Here is a 22559-nt window from a genome sequence, read left to right as displayed (position 1 = left end):
ACCACCCATGAATTCATTCCCTCCCAATTCACATAAGCCCTCAACAAATAGGGAAGCAAAACAAAATGTCATATTAGCTATATCTAAAAATGACTCATTTTGTACCCTTAGTCCATCCATTCTCCTGGTTCTGCTCATTTCAAGCTACATCAGTTCATAAAAATCTTCACGTTTACATTATGATGTAATAAGTCTATTAAATTCACGTCACAATTTGTTATTTATTACCCAATGTTCCTTAATGCAGCTGCCTGCCTTCCCAAGCCTCCAAAACACTGCTACAAACCATTGTATATATTGGTATTTCACCTCTATTTTTGATCCCTTTGGGGATATATCTCTAGTGGAGATTTCATTGGACAAAGGGCATATACTCTTTTGGGGTGTAATCTCAGTTATTTTTCATAATGGTTATATTCATTAACAATTCCATCAAGAGTATATTAGTGTGCCTGTCCTTCCACAGCTACTCTACTAATTGCCATTTTCATCTGTTTTCCAATTTGATGCTGAGGTGAAATTCAGGAGTTATAAAAATTTGCTCTTGCCTTTTTATTGGTGTTTTATATTGCTGTTTAATAAGATTATTTCTTCTGCTTTCTTCATTTGAAATAGTCTGTTTATAATCTCTAACCACATTCCTCTTGAGTAATTGCTCCTTTTTTCATATATTTGTACTAATTATCTATATATCTTGGATATCAGACCTATATCTGGCATATTTGCTGCAAATTTTTTCTACAGTTATATTACATTGGTTTCTTTAAAGGAGGAGGCCGGGAAATCTGTGTGCCCATTTTTTTCCAATGCTTTATTCCTGGATATTGAATCTGTTCACAAAAAAAATGCATATGGAAGGCCTCTTGGAGCATCCAAATAGATTGCCTCAACCTTATCATCGGTGTTCTGACTTTGAGGTGTTTTATCATTATTATTATCATATAACTAGGATTTGATGTTTGCTATTGTGTTATCACATACAGTGAACCATTGTAGTTATAGCCACAGGAGGAAAAAAAAAAAAAGACTACTAGCAAATCTTCCTTTAGTATAGCTCCCACTGAGTTGTGCAATTTGTGCCAATCACTAAAAGTACTTTGCTAGTCCCAAATTATATGTTGTTCACTTGGGTGTGTTAAAAGGTGCAGAAGCCATGCCTCACTTATTAATCATTAATGTAAACTTGCCACCTACTCAGGACATTAGCTTTTTAAATCATTAAATAAAAATACGCATCAGTCTTATGCATAAATACAGTGTGACCCAATACACAAAGGTTCTTTCTTTTAAATTCTATTCATATGAGGGGCAACTTGCCACATGATGTTTACATTAAAAAAATAAGAGTAAGGAATGTCTAAGATAATAAACATGTAGATTGTTTTCTACTTTTTGTGGAAGGAAAGGTTCTGTAATGAGCTTTGGTGCTGAGTTAAGCACTTTCGTACATAAGTCCATCTGAAAGCCATATCATATAGAGATTTCTGCTGAGCTGCCAGGACTCCTAGGCTCCTTTCCTCTTTTAAATTTTAAATACTGCAAAGGAACCATTTACTCTGTGAGGTTCTCATAGTTAGGACCAAACCCTTCTCTGAGGAATTTTGGCACCCCATTAATTAGCTCGTTATGAGCAGGAGCTGCTCTCTTTCAGTAACTCCTATTCTGCCATCAGTAAAGTGTGATTCCATAATAAATTTCCACGAAGCAAACTATTTCTGGTAATTCTCCCTAATTAACACCAGGTCTGCTAATAATAAATTAGTACCTATGTGTTTCTGATATAATCAAGATCTTGTCTGGGAGGACCCTAAAAAGGCAAACTCCAACCTAAATTAAGCACTGGCTGCCAAAGGCATTTATATGCCATTTTGCAAGAAAACCTTTGATAATCTTATATTGGGGCATTCTGACTAGCAAACATTGAGTGACAGGGAGATTTGTTCTGGTTTGAGCATTGAAAAGGGGTTTACTGTGAACACATACTGTGGAGTCTTAAGCCTATAAATCTTTGCACAGGATTACTGATGCTTAATGAATGAATGACAGATCTCTTATTTTTGTCGGTGCATTTTAATGTGCAATGACGTGATTGATAGAAACCAAACATTGACTATTAAAGTGTCAAATGCAGACATGATGCTCTTAAATGTTTGGCTTCTGGAGTTTAATATACTGTGTGCAAGTAAACCTGAATTTGTCTTTTATTCCCAAATCTCAAGACTGCAACAAAGAACATTCCTCTGAAACTTCATGTAGGTGGAGGCAAAAATCTCAGTAAAACCCATAAACAAACAAGGCTAAAGTAAATCTACTTAGTTTTAGAATTTTAGAATACTTAAATAATGAGACCAGGGCTATCATCCTGAAATCACTGGTGAAAATAATGGTAAAAAAGGAGAAAGTTGTGTTACATGTGTTAAATAAATATCCAGCTTTGCTTGTGATAAAAAGTAATAATAAGTCTGGGAGGAAAAAAAAATCTGTTACATTGATGCACCATTTTCAAATATTGCTTAACACTGAGTGATTGTTAGGCCAACAAAATGGGATTAAAAACTGCCTGTGGGTCTAGTATAACCCATTCCTAATGTGACCAAGAAAAAGAATCATTCACCACAAAAAACCCAGGCGTGTTTTTCTCAAACACCACAGCTATTTATTATGAAGTTATTTATGATTTATTATGTACATAAAGATATTGTTCTGCTCAGCATGCTGCTTATATGTATTTAGTATATTCATCCAAAAGCAAAACTGATTAGAATACCGTTTTTAGTAACATAAACAGAAACAAGCCAAAGTCAAGTTAACAGAAAAGGAAAATGATACTTAGAAATCCCAAACCTTTTAAAATTTAACCAAATCAAGCAGAAATAAATTGATGGTGTGGCAATTTTTTTTCTGTCAATTTATGTATTTTTTTCTTATTTGTATATCCCTGGAAAGTAATCAGGGAAAATGTTCTCCAAAATACATGTAATGAGACATTTACTCCACACTAATACGGTCAGATTGTTCTAATTACATCTAAGTTCACACAAGAGCAAAGAAAGAGTTCCTTAGAGACAGTGTGCATAATGAATACAGCTGGAGTACCTCACCTGTTATAAAATGTGTATATTAATATATCCTCACTATAAATAACTTTATAGATAATGCTGCATGAATAATTTTTTTTTTAAATTAAGTCTGTTGTCTTAATTTGAGCTCATACCCTAACATTTCTTGAGAAGTAAAGTTTAGTGTCAGCTCTCATATGAAGTCTGAATCATCAGCGCTTATTGGCAGTTGAGAGGAAAGGGTGCTTGTGGCTTATGGAACCTGGAAATTCCAAGTTGAGAGAGAAAATTTTTCAAGTTAGGCTTCTGGTAGTAACATCCACTATACTTTGGAGAACTCAATTTGGCCCTCAGAAAATGCTAAAAACATTGATCCTATTGTCTGTAACTTAATAATGGAACTTAGAAAACTTTCAGTGATCACTATCAATCTAGGGTCATATAGTACATTTTAAAATTGTGTTAACAATTTTCACATCCAAAAATATACATTAAGAGAAATGAAAGCAAATGAACTACAAAGAAGAAACAAAAACAGAAAAGGCTACTGATCTAGGGGCTATCTATAACCAGAATAATAAATACTCAGGGAGATAACCTGAACAATAAATGCCAGGTATTAAAAGATTAACCATCGTGTATTACAATCTACTCTTTCTTTCTTTCTTTCTTTTTTTTTTTTTTTTTTTGGGGGGGGGGGAAATACATAAATCCTTCTGGTTTATGAGCAATAGACATAACTTATTTCCATGGGATTAGTATAATTTGACAATAATTTGACATTTCTAACAATTCAGTTAAGACAGAGACAAAGAACAAAAAGAGAATTATAAATTCAGCAGCAACTTCTCCCCTGGCAGAAAGATTGGACATTAGAAGAAAGGCAACAACATGATCATCAACAAATATGAGTGTGTGTGCTGGGGGAAGAAAAAAAAGTCCTGAAAACATAACTTCATCCAAAATCTAGGAAAGAATTTTTATAAGTACACAAATATCACAGACTATTGAATAAGATCTTGGTATGTAGTCCTAAAGCAAATAGAAAAACAAACAAACATACCAAAGCAGTTAGAAACACATTTTGAATTGCTCAAAAGCTGCAGACTTTGTGGGAGGCGGGATGTCCCAGAGGCCCCATGTCCCAGAGGCCCCTTTGCAGGTGTGCAGCTGTCAAGAGCAAGGGGGAACCGGCTGAATCCCCAGGATGCTCTCATCCTTTACTAGGGACAAAGAGCTCAGGAGGTGTTTGATTGCTTTTTGGTTTGGCAGATTTACCCTTGTGTCTCCTGTTCTGATTTATTTAAGTTAATTATAATCCACGTATAACATAAATTGGTTAAGACCATAAATTAACAGCTGTCAGCAGAGCAGCCTTTCAAGTTTGGGAAGGTTAAACAAAGAGGTCAGTTTCAACTTTTACTCAGGAACAAACAGGCACACAATGGAAGACAGGCAGGGGATGAGTGATGGGCCAGGATTGAGTTTAGGTTCCCATCCCCTTTTAGAAACACCTTGCCCTACAAGTCTAAGATGGAAACTTACAACCATGAAGAAGTACAGATTGACTTACTCTCTGTTCACTAAAAACAGACAGGAGGAAAAACACCCAAACTAAGAAACTATTAAATGCCCTGCACGTTTGTTACCAAACTAATATATACAGAGCATCCTGAAAATGTTAAGACAGTTTTAAGTTTTTATATTTAAACTACTTTAAGACTTTGGGGCAGAGAACTAATATATTTTCATGATTTCTCTCTCTCCCCAGATCTATACATAATTTTAAATTCAAAATAAGGAAAGCAAATAATGTGCCAATACGTCATCACTTTTCTATCCATAATATCACAAAATTTTCATATGAAATACTTTTGCATTTAATTTGAAAAGTGCACTTATATTATTACTTTTAACCCTCAACAATTAAAAAACTGGTTTTAAATCAAATCTCAAATGATTTTTTCATTTTTTAAATTAATTTCCAAATCTGTAATTTTAGAAAAATCTTGCCTCCAAATAAAGCTCTTTATCTTCCAATCTATCAGTCCTGTAACTCTTACAAGATCCTCTGATTTATCAATCTAGAAAGTGACAGGAAGAGATTTAGATAAAATCTACTTCCTCAGAATTTCTTTCCAAAAGCAATGAGTTTATAGCACAGCGACATAAAAAAGTTTTTTTTTTTTTTTAAATATCAAATGTGGCTACTAAACAAGAGGCAGCAATTTTTTAAAAAAGGTGTTGATATGACCAAGAACTAGTTCTTTGAACTCATTATAACCTTTCTAAAGTTATTAAAGATAACAACTGTCATTTATGTAGTGTCTGAAGGTTTGCAAAAGCACCAAAAGAAACCTATCTCTTCAACTCCCCCCCTCTACCATCCCCTTTAAAGGGAAAGAAGCTCAACTTTCTAAGCATTCACCTTTTTTGCTCCTAAAAAATTAACCTACATGGTTTATGTATGAGTTCCAATAGGTGTTTGCATAGGAGAGGAAAACTTTTCTTATTAATGTATCACTAAAAAAAAAAATTACTCATTTTGCACTTAAAATTCCTTGGCATTTCTTCCGATGAATGATCAGTTCTTAGCATAGCTACATAAAAAATTAAAAAAAAAAAAAAAAAAAAAAAAGACTGAAACCTATTTAATGAAGGAAGAAATCTCATTTTGTTTGCTTTGAAATTTCTCATACAAATGGAAAAATCTGAGGTATTTTTATACATTTTCCCTCCAGATTTACTGAACATCTATCTATAAACTGATTGTTATTTTGTTTTTATTGGGAAGGGGGAGGAGATGAGTTGAAGTCTCAATGTAAAGCATGATTCATCAAAAAAAAAGTTTCTTCATCCAGTTCTTTCAGGATGAACAATATTATTCATTTAGTAAATATAGGCCTGATAGCTATTTCATGGGCAGAAAATGTTGTGAAAAATCTTAAGTTTCTATGTCATATCCCTCTCTCCATTTTATATGTCCAAAATTTCCATATAAATGTATAAAAAGTTGGCAATTATCCTTTCTGTATATTTTTTTTCAAAGTGATTGAATATTAGCCTACAAAAAATAGCTACTAGTACAATCCATTTTCTTTTTACTCTTCAATTTTTTTCTTCTTCTCATTTCCTTTCAGAAATTCATAGAATGAGCATGTTTCTTGCACAGTGGTTTATCCTTCTTGGAGAAAAAAGTCTGACCTTCCAAACTGTCAGAACATACCTGAAAAGGAAAATAAAAGCCATTCAAGAAATCATCAACATCTTGCTAAATATGCCTGGTCAAACTAGAGGTAGCACATTTTGGAAAAGGTGATGATATAATCCAGAACTAATTCTTGTGCAAATTGATTGGTACCAATGCTGCACATAATCTTCCAAAAGTTAGCAACTGTCATTTATGTAGCACTTGAAGGTTTGCAAAAACATCTGAAAGTTTGCATTGTGTAGTGAGTCCTACGGCCCTATTAAGTGAGCACTCCTAGTAATAATTATTGTCTTCATTTTAGAAATGAGGAAGTAGAAAGTTCAGAATAATTAAATGAGTAAATTCTAGAGAAAGAATGTGGACAGGGGGCATGTTGAAGCCAAGTCCAACATTCTACTCACTATACCATGCTGCTTTTTTGAAAACAAGGTTGATTTAAACTAATTTTATTTTGTTCAGCTGTATCCTCATTTGGGGTTTTCTTGGTTAAGATACTGGTGTGGTTTTCCATTTCCTTTTTTAGTTCATCTTGCAGATGAGGAATTGAGGCAAACAGGGTTAAGTGAATTGCGCAGGGTCATAGTAAGCATTTGAGACCAGATTTGAACTCAGAAAAGCTCATCCTGACTGTAGGCTAGCACTGTATCTACTGCACCACTTAGCTGCTCCTCATTTTGTTTTACCAAATTCGAATAGTCCCTTAGATGCTTTTCTAAAGCATCATCAAACTATAACTGGGCCTGCCCAGGGAATCATTGACAGATTAGTGAACTCCTTAATATGAGCATTCTATCTATCAGTGCAAGTTAACACTCATCCCTGCCACACTCACTATTTGTGCGAACTAAAGCAAGTCTTTTACCTTTTGTGGACCTCAGTTTCCTCATCTGCAGTGTAAGAGTGCTGAAATAGATGACCTGTACAATACCTTTCAGCTCTCAATCTGGGAACCAGACTTTTTATCCTGTTCATTTAATATTTTGTGGCTATTGCTATAGCACTAAGGCTGTTATCTCATGCCTACAGCTCAGGATTGACTTTCTTCTTTATTTTTTCCTTGGTGATATTTTTCATACCACTTCTTGACATTTGGGACTTGAATTTTTCAGAGTTGTGATATTCCTTAATTTTATATCACCAGGAAAAACTTTGGTGTTAAAAAAGGTAGACTTAACACAAATGAAATGAAGTTTCACCTCCATCTAATGTGCCCACATATGTATTAAGAGATTCTCCATCCAAATGCATGACACAATCCAAACAACACACATTCTCTATTTGGTCCTTCTAGCAATCATTTTTTTTTTTTTCTCTAGCACTCTATTTTTGCTATCAATGATAGTGGAACTACGTCATTGGGAATTTAAATAATTCTGTATGTAATGTGCTATATTAGAAAACAGAATTGGCATTCAAGGAAATGAAGTTGATTAGAGCAACTTGATTAAACTAAATATATTCCAGGAAATCTGTGCTACAAGGAACACAGTTTTAAAGGCACATGTAAATGAATTTTCAAGATATCTCAAGAGAAGCTGAAGATCTCAAAAGAATGGAAAATACTACAGCTGGTATCATCTTAAAAAGAAGAAATTAGTAACTAGTAAGTCTCTGTAGATGTATCCTTGATGAAAATATGAGAAAGGAACAGGCAAACTGGTATAGTGCTCTACAGAAAGCCATGTCTTCAGACTCACAGTGAACTGAGAAATAGAGCAAGTAAGATTTTTGCTGTTTTAGTTGCTTGATTGCAACTAAACAAAACAAAAAATTTGACTCAGCAAAGATAGACTTAGAGCATCTCCTCCAAAAAGGTATTTTTCTCAATCATTCGACCATATGGCAGGACAGATAAATATTTCACACATATGGAAGACATCTGTAGTCACAATGATAACTTTATTACATAATCCTTTGATCTTTAATACCCACAGAGGTACAAAAGTAGGGAGACATAGACTTCTCAAGGGTTTATAGACTCCTCATACGTTTTTGCCACTGTCATGGTGAATGGCCATCCTCCCTTAAGAAGAAGGATTTTTCACAGATAGGGAGGTTCTGTAGACGCACTAGTTTCATAGTGATTCTACGTTGACTGATGAGACACTTTAACCTTCTAGAACTGCTTTTTAATAGATCTTGTCAAAGTATGATGATGATAATGGTGAAGATAAAAATTAGTAGCTTACATGAAGTTTAGACACCATAGTCAATTTCATTTAATACTTCTCTTTTTGACTGTTTTATGGATAACTGAAAGCTGCTGGATGTATTCATATACATTTAAACATGTATGTATGTAATAATCAATTCAAAAAGCACTTATTAAATGCTCACTATGTGCCAGGTCCTATATCAAACACTAAGATATTAAGACAAACAGAAATGTCCCTTACATTCTGCTGAGAGGATATGTATAATAAACTTATGATATATGATGATGACCATCATCACCATCATCAAGCACTTTATCATATAGCACTTAAAGGTTTGAAAAGTGCTTTATACATATCATCTCATTTGGTCTTAAAAACAACTCCTTTCTGAGAGGTAGAGGCTTTTCTTATCTTATCTTCTGGATTCCAAGTCCAGCAACTTATCTATGTATTATGCCGCCTAGCTGCCAAATAAATATGGTACTTTAAATAAGGAGGCAAAGATTTGTGGTTTTATCAATGTGGCCAACTTCTGATCCTAGCTACAAAAAAAGCATTTGACTCAGCAAAGAACTTCCCTCCTATAATATAGATTAATGGGACACAAACCCCAATCCTTCTAAGTTTGGGGTTCAGCCCAAAATTCTATTTACTGTTAGCTTCTGAAGTACCTATGAAGTATTTTTTTTGTAGGGGAGGTGTGGTGAGAAGCACTAATAATTGGGGAGATAAGGAAAGGCCTTTTTTAGGAAGGAGAACCTGAACTATGTCCAGACAGAAGTTGGAGATTTTAGAAGTAGAGGTGAGGAAGAAGAATTATATGTCAAATAATGGAAACAGAAATTAGTCCACATTGACTGAATAGTAAATTCTAGAAAGATGAACTGAAGACACTGTGAAGTTTTAAATGTCAAACAGGAATTTGTATTTTATCCAAAAGACAACAGGGACTCACTGAAGACTCTTCAACAGGAGGTCAGCCAATCTTGTGCTATGGGAATTATTTTGGCAGTCAAGTGGAAGGCAAATCAAAATGGAGAGATTAGAAGCAGAAGAGCAGTAAGACAACTGCAACAGTTTAGGTGAGAGATTATTGAGAATATGAACTAAATTGGTGGCTGTTGGAGAGGAAATAAGGGGATGGATTTAATAGGGAGTGTGGAAGTAGAAACTCCAAGACTTGGCAACTGATTAGATATGGAAGTTGGGGGACAAGAAAGAAACAAGAATGATTCCAAGTCAGGGAAATAAAGGTGGTAAGAGGAGAGGTAGTTTTTTTAGGGAAAGATGACTACTTTCCCTTTGAACACAGAGAGTATCAGTATTATGTGACATGAGATAAAAGGGTCAAGTGAACTGAGGACAATTCAAGGGAAAGAAATGAGAACTAGATATGGGATTTGGGAGTCATTTTATAAGGATAGCTGAAATCATGGGAGCCAATAAGATCATTTTTTTTTTATTAAAGCTTTTTATTTTCAAAACATATGCATGGATAATTTTTCAACATTGGCCCTTACAAAACCCAATAAGATCATTAAGAGAGAATACAGAGAGGAGAGGAGAAGGGAAAGATAGGAGAAGAATCTTACAACTTTGCGGAACGTGAGGTATGGATGATAATCAAACAAAAGAGTTGTGGGAAGGAACAGTTAAAGGTACAGAAAGTGAACCAGGAAAGAATAGTACCTTGAAAGCCACTGGAGGTTAAAAAAATATGGAAGAAAGAGATTGCCAATCATGTCAAACACTTCAGAGGAATGTCAATGGACTTTTGAGTTCAAGAAATCATTAGTAACCTTTGAAAGGTCAATTTTTGTTGAATGGTAATCAAAAGATAAAGTGAATTGCAAGGGATCTGAGAAGAAAGGAGAAACAGCACACAGCTACTAAAGGTCTGATTCCACATCTGAACTCGGGAAGATGAGTACTCCTGACTTGAGGTCCAGCACTCTATCCACTGCACCACCTAGCTGCTCTTGCTAGCCATAGGAAAAATTACTTTCTCATCTGTCCCAGGAAATAATAGCAGTGTGTTAATGATTTTCTTCAGCCTTTGCTGAAGCAGAGATTTTTTGGTTCTCAGCTAGGTTTGGGTAGCATATAGATAAAATGGAAGGCCAGAGCACTGTTGATTTTCTCACCCTTCCTAGTAAGTACCAGCAACCCCATCCCCAGAATCAGTTTGATGGTAATACAGAGCTAAGGTATTGATTTTCTTAACCTTCCCTATGGCTAAGGCTCAAGCCCAGGTGGCACCTTGACAGTTATAGAAGAACAGTTGTTGCTGATTTTTTCATCCCTCCCAGAAGAATGTAAAAAAAAAAAAAAAAAAAAAAAAGAACCATGTAAGCAGGACATATTTAGCAGATTTTTCTTTTTTATGTATGTGACTAAACATGGAGAATATCTAGTGTGGGAATTCCTTCTACCAAACATATAGCACTTATCATGACATATTTTTTACCAAATGTCTTTCATTTCTAAGTCTTAAGTTCTGACAGTTTAAGTGACATGTCCAAGATGATGCAGATGTAAATATCAGAAGTATGATTCAAAGTCATCTTCTTGACTACAAGTTCAACACTCTATCCACTATAGGAAGGCATTATGGAAAATATAAAGAATGTTAAAGGATTATTGATGAGGAAGAATAAATTAAAATACTTTATTTTCATATAGTAAAAAAATTATTATAGTTTTTGGGGACTAATGGTAGCTTATTCCTGGGTCACTCATTTTTTCCAAGTCTCAACAAGATTTATAGTACAGATTTCACAAAGTAGTTGTGAGACTTAAATAAAGTAATAGATGTAAAGATCTTTGTTAGCTTTTAAGTGCTATACAAAAGTCAGTCATCATTATCAATTAGCTATATAATTATAATGTATATTATCTATTAAATGATCTATGTCCCTAAAAGTTGCTAATATCTTCCAAAAGCATTTTTGTCATTGTAAGAAACACTAGCTTAACTGATGGGATAAAAATGTACTTCTTAATCATTACAAACATCAAAACAAACATGCTCATTAACATATAAACTTATCAAAGTTAGGAGAGGGGTTTCTTATAATATTAGCACACCTTTCAAAATGACTATCAACTATTTTCCATTTAAATTTGGAGGCTAATACATAATCTACATGTTTTTCTCCTCATACAAATCAGGCTTTACACGGCATTCAATTATTTCAGGAAAAGAAGTTTTTACTTACTGAACATACAAAGCATGTATCATGCCAGGTATGACCCAGAGCTTCAAGAAACAGGTCACCAGCTTCTATGGGAAATTCACATCCATGGCATATGGTACCAAATAGAGCATAGTAATCTGCAATGAGGAAAAGACAGAGAGATTGATGGGAAAATTTCAGTCATCTGGAGATGGTACTTACCCAAATTCCTTCACTTTTCATTCATTCAAAAAAATAAACAAAACATTTCTTTTATGAAGTAGGAAAATATCACAATAGAAACAGGTGTAATTTATTATATGCAGCTGATAATTCACTATACTGAGGATTAACTTTTATCTGAGTCTTAAAATGAATTTTTATGCTTTTGTAGACTATATCTGATAAATACTACTTTAGTAATATTAGTTATTGAAATTTTTAAATGCTTAAAAAACCAAGTCAGCTGAAATATTAAAATACTCCTTTGTTTTCCAACTAGCAGAGAGTTAAAATGTTTAGAAAGCCAAATTCACTGTTTTTAGAGAAAGGAAGAAAACAATATGGGGAAAAAATATTGAGTTTTCAAAATTGTTGACCTGAAATTAGATATTGAAAATGTTCTCTTTGTATCACAATGAATTTTTTTACAAAAGAATTGAGATATATTTTCTTCATCAGCACTCATTACTGGAGAGCTACCTTTATTTATTCCTTTACTTATATGACATATGAAACTGCCTATAGAGCTGAAGCCTTGACAGAGAAGCAATTGAGGTCAACAACTACCTCTCCATCTTTCCTAAAGTTTTGGCTTACTTTCCTAGGAGATTCTCAGATAAGAATGAAGAAAAAAATATGGTGGTCTAATGCAGACAATATATGAGAACTATGTAAAATCTCTGAAAGTCTACTTGTGAAGAGATGGTCCTGCGTTTGGTATTTATTTTAAATATATGTCTAATAGGAGTCTTGTCATCATTTCCCACCCGAATGAACTCCTTGATTTCACCATAGTTTCTAGGTTCTAATCTGACAACGTCACTTCAACTCGAAATTCATATTCTGTCCCTCCTTCCCTCTGATTAAAGAAGTAAAGATTGGATAGTGGTTATCTTTTCCCAGATCTTCCATTTAAGAAAGGTGTTTAACCTGTCAGATTGGCTAGAATGACAGGGAAAGATAATGCAGAATGTTGGAGGGGATGTGGGAAAACAGGGACACTGATACATGGTTGGTGGAATTGTGAATACATCCAGCCATTCTGGAGAAAGATTTGGAACTATGCTCAAAAAGTTATCAAACTGTGTATACCCTTTGACCCAGCAGTATTGCTACTGGGTTTGTATCCCAAAGAGATCTCAAAGAAAGGAAAGGGACCTGTATGTGCAAGAATGTTTGTGACAGCCCTCTTTGTAGTGGCCAGAAACTGGAAACTGAGTGGATGCCCATCAATTGGAGATTGGCTGAATAAATTATGGTATATGAATATTATGGAATATTATTGTTTTATAAGAAATGACCAACAGGATGATTTCAGAGAGGTCTGGAGAGACTTACATGAACTGATGCTGAAATGAGCAGGACCAGGAGATCATTGTATACTTCAACAACAATACTATATGATGATCAATTCTGATGGACAAGGCTCTCTTCAACAATGAGATGAACCAAATCAGTTCCAATAGATCAGTAATGAACTGAACCAGCAAAAGAACTCTGGGAGATGACTATGAACCACTACATAGAATTCCCAATCCCTCTATTTTTGTCCGCCTGCATTTTGGATTTTCTTCACAGTTTAATTGTACACTATTTCAAAGTCCGATTCTTTTTGTACAGTAAAATAAGTATTTGGACATGTATACATATATTGTATTTAATTTATACTTTAACATATGTAACATCTATTAGTCAACCTGCCATCTGGGAGAGGGGGGTAGGGGGAAAAATTGGAACAAAAGGCTTGGCAATTGTCAGTGTTGTAAAATTATCCATGCATATATCTTGTAAATAAAAAGCTATAATAATTTAAAAAAAAAGAAAGAAAGAGAAAGAGAGAGAGAGAGAGAGAGAGAGAGAGAGAGAGAGAGAGAGAGAGAGAGAGAGAGAGAGAGAGAGAGAAAGGTGTTCAAAGTAGCCACCTTATAATTTTCCTCCAGGTTCATTCCTGGACTATAATATGTTCTCACACCAGAAACACCCTTCTATTACCCTCCTCCCTTTCAGTTCTTTTAATGTGATGTCTTTTATCATCAGATCAGGAGCTACTTGAGGACAGGGACTTTCTTGTACTTTTCTTTGCATCTGTATTGACATAATGTCTGACACACAATAAGTACTTATTATTTACTGTCTGTTAAGTTTCTTCTTGGCAATATTTATTTCCTTTTTTCTTAAGTTTATAAATTGATTACTATTTAAGACCTCTCAGCTCAAATCAGCCACCAAAATGCCCATGTATGAAGAATAATGATCCAGTTCTTTAACAAGTATTAGTATACTTTATTATTAAAGAACACTAGATCTAAGGTTCCAACTTCCTGGCAATGTCAAGGCTATTTCATATTGATTAAAAACAAATTCCTTATGTTGAAATATTACATATAATATCTAATTCTGCTGGCGGAGAAAAAGCCCTCAATTATTGTGTCTCATTGCTGCGGGGGCTTCACAAGTGACATCCATAACTGAATTTCTGGCTTCAGCTGGTTTGTGTCATAACTATATTGGCCCCAAATTTCTTTAAGTGCACTTTCTTTTTAATCTTATAATTTCATGCTAGAAATCTTTAGGAAAAAAATACAATTTAATCTGACAATTTAAAGTGATAAAATAATAATAAGATTTTCTTTTGAAGAAAGAAAAGCTCTGTCTCTGGTAAGACTAAAATAGAGTGCATCAAGATATTTTTCTTTCATGTTGATTTAACATTAATATTATTATTTTACATTACTAGGTTGGTAAAAAGGCAATGATTTTTTTCCTGTACTAAGATTATTTTATATTTATATGTATTATTAATATATTATTATATAACAAGGTTTATTATTATATATTAAACTTTAGCTCCTAAGGTATGAAAGGATTATGACTAACATTGGCAGAAATACCCAAAACCAATCAAACCAGGCAATATTTCCCCCACTCTATCAACTGATCAAGTATCAGGAAAGTATTTGGTTTCTGATCCACTTTTTTTTTTTTTTTTTGGTTTTTACCAACATTTATTAAAGAGCACCAATAGATCTGTGTGCCATGATTAAGTCCCAGAGCTGGAAGAGACCATGGAGACTACCTAGTTCAATCCCCTCAGTTTTCAGATAAGGAAACCTAAGGCCTAGAGAGATTAAGTGAATTGTTCAGGGAAATATAGGTAGTAAGCATCAGAGGCAGAATTTGAACCCAAGTCTTCATGGTCCAAAAGTCTCTCTTACATGACATATGTCTCTCATAATTTAATCAGTGACAATGAAGTAAAGTGAAACAAAACACGAGCAGAAATAAGTAATAGACTACATGGAATTTGGGAGGCTGGCATATAGGAAGATTATAAGCATTTTTTGAGACAAATTAAAGGAATGAGAAAGAGAGATGATTTGCTATCAATATGAAAGTTATAAGCTTCAGAGGAATAAGGAACTTCCTACAAAAATATCTAGAGGCAACTGTTGTCAAAGTGAATAGATAGAGAGTTGGGTCTGGAGCTAGGAAGACCTGAATTCAAATTCAGCTACAGACCCTAATTACCTGTGTGACTCTGGGAAAGATATTTAATCCCTGCCTGCCTAGTTTCCTCAAATGTAAAATGAGGATAACAATATCACCTACTGCTCAGGGTAGTTTTGAAAATCAAATGAAATAATATTTGTAAAGCACTCAGCACAATATGTGATTCTTTCAATGTGTACTACATTAGTATTGAGCTGAGGGACACAGTAAAATATATATTTATAACCTATTCAAGAAAAATTCTGTTAGTAATAGTATTTGTGTTCAAAGCCTACTGTGAAGTTCATTTGTGAACTTTGAGTTTAGTATAAAGAGAACATAAAAGAGTAAAAATAATAAATAAATAAAAATACTAATATTTTCAATGGTCTATTTCAATTTTCTCCATAAATACTAACCAACTTAATAAAATTAATTCAAATACTTAACATTTAATACTTTATCTGAATCATTTTCAAATCTTTGTGAATTAGCATCTTTTACTTAAAATACTTTATTAGTATTATCACCATTTATGATTTTTTCCTTACTGCAAAGTATAGCAGAAGCTCAGACAAAAAAAGTGCTAATGGCAGGAGAAAGAAAACTTTGAAGCTATAACATTGCACTCAAAAAATTTGAGAAAGAGACAAAGAGATAGACAGAAAGAAAAAGAGAGAGAGAGAGAGAGACAGAGAGAGAGAGACAGAGACAGAGACAGAGACAGAGACAGAAACAGAGAGACAGAAAGAGAAGAAAGAGAGTGAGAGAGAGAAGAGAGAGGAGTTCTGCTTAGGAAGGGGCTTTGCCTCAGTTTTAAGAGGAATTGCTAACGCTTTACAGTACGAAAAACAGATAAAAGGGAGAGGGAGTTTAATGGCTTTTCAGCTTTTCCTGAGTCATTGCTTCATATAAAGTGACCTCATCATCTGTTCTAAGGTACTATGAAGTATTCCTAACACATAACATATCACATAGAAATGTAAGGATTATAAACTATTCTAAAGTCTAATATTATAGATGGAAGGCCTTGGAAAGAGTCATGTGATTATTCTCCTAATTTAAAAAAAAAATCATTCCTTGGAATAGGAATAGCTTGACACTGAAGACATATTTTTAAGAATACTGTTGGAAAGAAACACTTTAACCCTAAAATTAACTGAACAATGCAAATTTTAAAATCCTTTATACTAATTGTTTTAAAGAAAGAGAAAGAGAGATAGAGAGAGAATATCTTTTATACAAACTTGGATTTGGAAACTTGAACTTCATTTTTTTTTTAGTCTGTAAATTTGGGATAACAGCAAAAATACTCTTATCTGCTACAAAGGTAAATTGATATCATGTTTTGAAGAGCTTTGTAAAATGTAAAATAAATGTCAGCTATTATTAATTTTTTTCAAACTGAAAAGAATATATAACATAAACTTATTCAAGGAGATAAAATCTAAATATTTTGCACCCATCTTGTCAAATTTTATTTAAAAAGCACACTAGCAGATTTTTCCTAAATAGAGAAAAACATGTTCAGTACTTAAAAATATTAAAGGGTACAGACTATACCTTTGCTTTTACTGGAATATGGAATTTACAGGTCAGAAAACCCTGATCTACAAAGGATAAGTTGGTACCTGTTCTGCAACTCATAGCCTTGGAGAGTTGTTTAAAGATGTTTAAAGCCCTGAAGATTAAATGACTTGTTCAGTCACAAAACCATTGTTTTTGTAAAAGATGGAACCTGAACTCAGGTCTTCTTGGCTTCAAGGTAAGTTACATTTTGAAAGAAAGGAGAGAGAAAAAATAAATTTTGAGAAACATTAGGAATTTTTTCTAAAGACAAAGCCCAACTCTTCCTCTTTAATGTACATCATGTGGGGGTTTATAAGAGTCATATCATATCTTTCCTCACCTGTTTCACAGTAGGGATCACCATCTTCCAAGTGGAACACATTGTTTCGAATGGGTTTATTGCAGGCTACACACACAAAACAGGAAACATGCCAAGTCTGTTTCAAAGCATTGATGACTTCCTGTTTCAGAAAGTTAAAAAAAATTCAATTACACATGAAAAAAGATGGCAATATAATCAATACATGAGATAGTGTTCTTGCAATGACGGAATAAAGAAATGGTCCAATTAGAGTTAGGAAGTAATAAAGGAGGCAAAACAGCAACATTTTCTATCCTAGCAAGAAGGGTGATAAGAAAATAGCTCATTCCTGGTTTTTTAATGGGTGGGCTATTTCCTAATATGTACTGGCCCATTTTTAATAAGCCACCCTGTGCAACAGCCCAAATGCAGGAATATTCATACTTTGTGGGAACCTTCTATGATCTATGGTAGAATGCATGCATTTTTCATGCATACAAACCAAACACTTTAAACAGATGAACTATTTGAATATATTGCATGCTATGAATCTTTCTCCAGAAACCACATATTTCACAAATATCCTTACCTGCAGTCTGTTTTATTTCAAGCAGTGCTTTGAAGACCTTTAGGAAAGGGTTACAATACTGTTCCTACACACACACTCAGGAAAAAGATGTCAAAACTTATGTTTTATTTCTATATATTACAGGAGAAAAACCACAGAGAAGTGTCTCACCTCTGAGACACAATCTCTGTAATATCACACAACCTTTTCAATCCTTTTTCATTTTTTTTTAATATCACTTGCTCTATCAGATAACGCTCTAGGAGGGGAGCAAGGAAGAGACACTGGCGTAGATTATGGTAATAAAAAACCAAAACACATCAACATTTATTTAAAAGAAAAGAAAATGATAAAGAATAATTAGCCAGTAAGAGTTAACTATGTAACATAGTTGTAAATGCAGCAGCCATAGGAGTCAGGAAAGGTGGATTTGAAAACTGCCTTTAGCCCATAATTAGCCATTGTAATCAAGGTGAGGTCACTGAACTCCTCTTAGTTTCTTTCTTAATTAATTGGGGATAAAATTAAGTGCCTTCCACACTTCATAGATTTGTGAAGGAAGTGTTTTTGTAAAATTTAAAACTGCTATATATGAATAGATGCTGTCATTATTATTATTTGTCTGTGATCATAAAGCAATTTGGAGGCAATAAGCAACAAAGCAAAAATTTAGATATAAAAAGAATGCTGTCAGAAACCTACAATAAAGAGAGAATTTAATTTACTTTTATATCTGATAAAGCAATTTAGGATAAGAGATCACAGGATTGATCACATATTCAGAAAGTAAATCAAACTCCCTTATCTTGCCAATGATATAACTCAAGAAACTTGCCCAAAGTAACAAAAGTAGTAATTGAAGAGTTGGAATTAGAACTCAGGCCCTCTCTTTTCATGTTCAATCTACCTTTGAAGACTATCCTATTTCCAGGGAAATATTTCTCATCTGTCCTGTTCTATATTACTTCAATAGATGAGTAGGGTTTTTTGGTAAGGACTGAGAACATTTCAGAAGTAAGGACTTTGGTAAGGACTGAGAACTGTCAGAAACCAAGTAGATTTAATTTAGTTGAATACTTCATTAGGTTTCACCACTAAGTAATCCTTAGTCTATTTCCTAGTTAGTGAGATAAGACTAAATTTTTTTAGGAATATTAAAATTTGGCAAAGGCACAGGAATATGATTTCTAGGAAGCATATTGGAGAAATTCCCATTAAACTAAATTGGTTTCCAGAACAAACAGACCACTCCTGTTTCCTTCTCTTCCAGAAAGACATATACTACTCCATAGGCAACAGGGCAAATACTCAAGACTTTGACCTCAAAATCCAGTTTTAAAACTCCAGAGAAAAGCACAATAACACCTATTTTCTGTAAATCTTGATGAATTCATATGTCCTCAATTTACTCTTTCAGCAAAAAGTGTGGTTTTAGCTTTTATGTCAAAAGTCTGTTTCCATTACCTACTCAGTCTCATAAAATTGAAGTTATATTTTAAAATATTATTATGTATGTATAAGAAAAATACATCATTTATATACTTCATATTTTTTGAATGTTTCATGAGGTCCTACAGTTGAACCCTAGCAGGTTAAAAAAAAAATTCCTGGTCTTAAAAGAAGGCTGGAATTTAATTAAAACAGTAAAGGTGTCGATGCTAAGAACTATTGTGTGTGTGGTCTGACTAGCCTCATTCTAAGCTGCCTCTCTCTTAAGCAAGCAGCATACCGGAAAGGCAGCCCACCCAGGTCCCAGAGAATCCACAGTACATTATTTTTGCTTGGTCGCTTATTTTTCCACCAGCCAAACAGGAAAACAGCAAGATGAAACCACAGGCTGCTTACCTATCCTCTGAGTTCATGAGGCTATATGTGGGAGGTTTGGGGGGGGGGAGGAAGGGGAAGGTGCTACTTTTGCCCAGTTCTGCTCCATTCCACCAGTACCAAGACCACAAAACAAGAAGGAAAGAACAAGGATACCTCTGAATAGAAATATACCCACAGAATAAAAAACAAAACACATTCTAAAAAAAATTTCCCAAACTTACTCCCAGGATTTTCCTTTGGCAGCGAACACATTCAGGGGCAAAAAATTTCTCATAGCATAGCTCACAATACAGGGCTCCCTTCTCTTCCACAAATCCAATGTAAGCCATGGTGTTTTTACAGTGGGCACAGTTAAACTCTTCAGGATGCCAGGATTTTCCTAATGCCACTAGGAAAGGTCCTCTGTCAAAAGAAATAATCAGATTTCCTCAGAAAGACAACATTGATGTTAGTGCAATATAAGACATCCTGATTAAACAATGTCTGCTATTTTTAATAATAATGATAATAATAACCACCAACATCTATATGGCTCTTACTATGCGCCAGACTATAAATATATCTCATTTGATCTTCACAACAATGTACTTGAGACTTTACATTTCAGATTAGATTTTTCTGTTGTAATTTCCTGGGAACCCCAGAGTTGCTCAGAATTCCATTGGGTATTTTATAGATGAAGAAACAAAAAGAGTAAATGAGTTCCATGGTCACACAGCTAATAAGGACAAAAGTGAAGATTCTAAATCAAGGATACCTATATGAAGTTCAATCAGATAGATCATACAAGGATAATTTGGGTTCACCACATGGAAGTTCTCTGTTGGTTTATGTGGGAAGATGAATGGAGGAAAGGACAATTAGGATATTGCTCTGCAAAAGGCCAATGATGAATTGTTGTTGTTTTTGTTTTTGTTTTTCTCTTGCACAGAGAGTACATATGCTTCTATATACTTTAGTGATAAAAGAGATAACCTGGTTAAAAACGATGATGATGATGATCAAGTGTGATAAGAATTAAAATTACTTGATAAAGAAAGGTAATGAAGCTATCATTTCTTCTTTAATCAATAAACATTTATTAAGCACCTATTATGTGCCAGGCCCTGTGCTAAGAGACAAAAGATAGTCTCTGTCCTTATGAAACTCACCATTGTACATATTTGTCTTTTTTAATCTATGTCTTTAATCAGGACAAGACATCCTGATTAAACAATGTCTGCTATTTTTAATAACAATGATAATAATAACCACCAACATTTATATGGCTCTTACTATGTGCCAGAATAGGGCAGCTAGGTGGCGCAGTGGATAGAGCACCAGCCCTGAATTCCGGAGGGACTATGTGCCAGACTATAATTATATCTCATTTGATCTTTACAAAAATCCTGAAAGATAGCTGATATTATTCCCATTTGATAGATTTGGAAATTTAGGCCAAAAGGGATTGGTCACTTTCCCAAGATAATGTAAGGAATAAGTGTGATATAGCCAATGTCATGTTATGGAATGAGAAGCACAAGAAGTGGATTCAAGTCTTGGCTATGTGTTCCCCCCCCAAAAAAAAATACATACATACATATACATACATATATATATATATATATATATATATATATATGTAAGATCCTAAGCAACTCACTTTATCTCTCTAGGACTGACTGATTTCTCCCCTTCTTCAATTTTTTTGTTCAAAACACATATTTCTCAGTTTTACTGAACATAATCATCCCTTCACAAAGTGAACAGTGAAAAACCCTAAAGAACACAGTACATTAACTACTCTGATGTATTATGGTTTATTCCTACTCACCATGAAATGGGCTTAATTTAATTTAAAAAGAAATGTCCTTTGCTGCACATTTGTTTCAAAAGAACAGATGTTTAAGGGATGTTTTATTCCATTAAGCATGATATAATCACAAACTGATAAGATGGGTTTTGTTTGCTTAACAAGAATCCATTAGATAACTATAGCATGGCATTAAGACCACAGGGATGAACCACTGTAGATTTCTATGTAATGTACTTTCCCTGTACCTTTATCATAATATCTTGCCCTGATGGAGGGTCTTTATCTCTAAGATACTTTTAAATGTATTATGTAATTTATCCATACAACGTTCCTGTAAGATAGATCAGGGCAGTTATTATGAGCCTGGTTTTTCAGGCAAGGAGACCAAAACACAGAGGTCAAATGATCTGCCCATTATCAAAGTCCTAAGTGGCTGAGCCAGAACCAGAACCTGGGGAGCCTGATAGTCAGCATCCTATTGTATCCACTTGGTTACATTGATTTTGAACTTTACACTAACTAAAACTGACTTAATGACCATGGGGTGGGGGAGTTGGGGTTTTGGACAGGTCATATATACAGTGCTTCCACATCATGAGAATTAGTGGTAGGGCATCCCTGTGATAAACAAAAATCTGTGTAAAATTCTTTGGCCCTCCCTTCAAACCAGAGAAAATATTATGGCATTTAAAGATAAAATATATTGATGTTATACAATACTATACATATATTTCCTGCATTTAAGACTTTCTAATTTTTTCCCGTGTTGTCTCCTGATCTTCTCTGCAAAACTCCCTCATATTCCCATTTAATTTCCTATGCCGATCCATGCTATATTGAAACCTCTATGGGGAAAACTGCATTGTGGAAGGGATAACTGTAAGTACCAGCCATGACTTCTAGGCAGATGACTTAGTGGCCCAGACACATAAATCAGTTTTAAGATGTAGTGACATTTTTCTTCTTTGGGGTTCAGAAATTAACATTTTTATTTCCTTTTTTTTTTTTTTTTTGATCATAGAAGCTTTTCTGACTCTGACCTCTATCCCAATATTCTTGAGAGAATGGAATGCCATAATGATTAAAAGAAAAACTTAGAAAACCTATATGGTTGAAATCTCACAAAAAATGGGATGAAGAAAAACACGATTTTTTTGTCTTCTATATTTTTTAAAATTTTATTTTA

The 22559-nt window shown here is 34.0% G+C and overlaps 1 protein-coding gene across 4 annotated transcripts in view; it reads right to left on the bottom strand.

Moving 5' to 3' along the window:
* Positions 1-2633: 2633 nt before the first annotated feature.
* The window catches only part of PDLIM5 (PDZ and LIM domain 5), a 246660-nt gene continuing 226734 nt past the window's right edge, over positions 2634-22559 (bottom strand). For all 4 annotated transcript variants that reach the window (XM_074272910.1, XM_074272913.1, XM_074272912.1 and 1 more), the window contains exons 10-13: positions 19800-19980; positions 17223-17343; positions 11645-11760; positions 2634-6285 (exon numbers count right to left, since the gene is read on the bottom strand). In XM_074272910.1, the coding sequence (XP_074129011.1) occupies positions 6196-6285; positions 11645-11760; positions 17223-17343; positions 19800-19980 (508 nt within the window). In that variant the 3' untranslated portion in view covers positions 2634-6195. The remainder of the gene's footprint in view (positions 6286-11644; positions 11761-17222; positions 17344-19799; positions 19981-22559) is intronic.

This window comes from Sminthopsis crassicaudata, chromosome 6 (genome assembly GCF_048593235.1).
Source record: "Sminthopsis crassicaudata isolate SCR6 chromosome 6, ASM4859323v1, whole genome shotgun sequence".
Taxonomy (NCBI): Eukaryota; Metazoa; Chordata; class Mammalia; order Dasyuromorphia; family Dasyuridae; genus Sminthopsis; species Sminthopsis crassicaudata.
The sequence above is the reverse complement of the archived record's forward strand: the minus strand, read 5'-3'. Positions and strand labels throughout refer to the sequence as shown.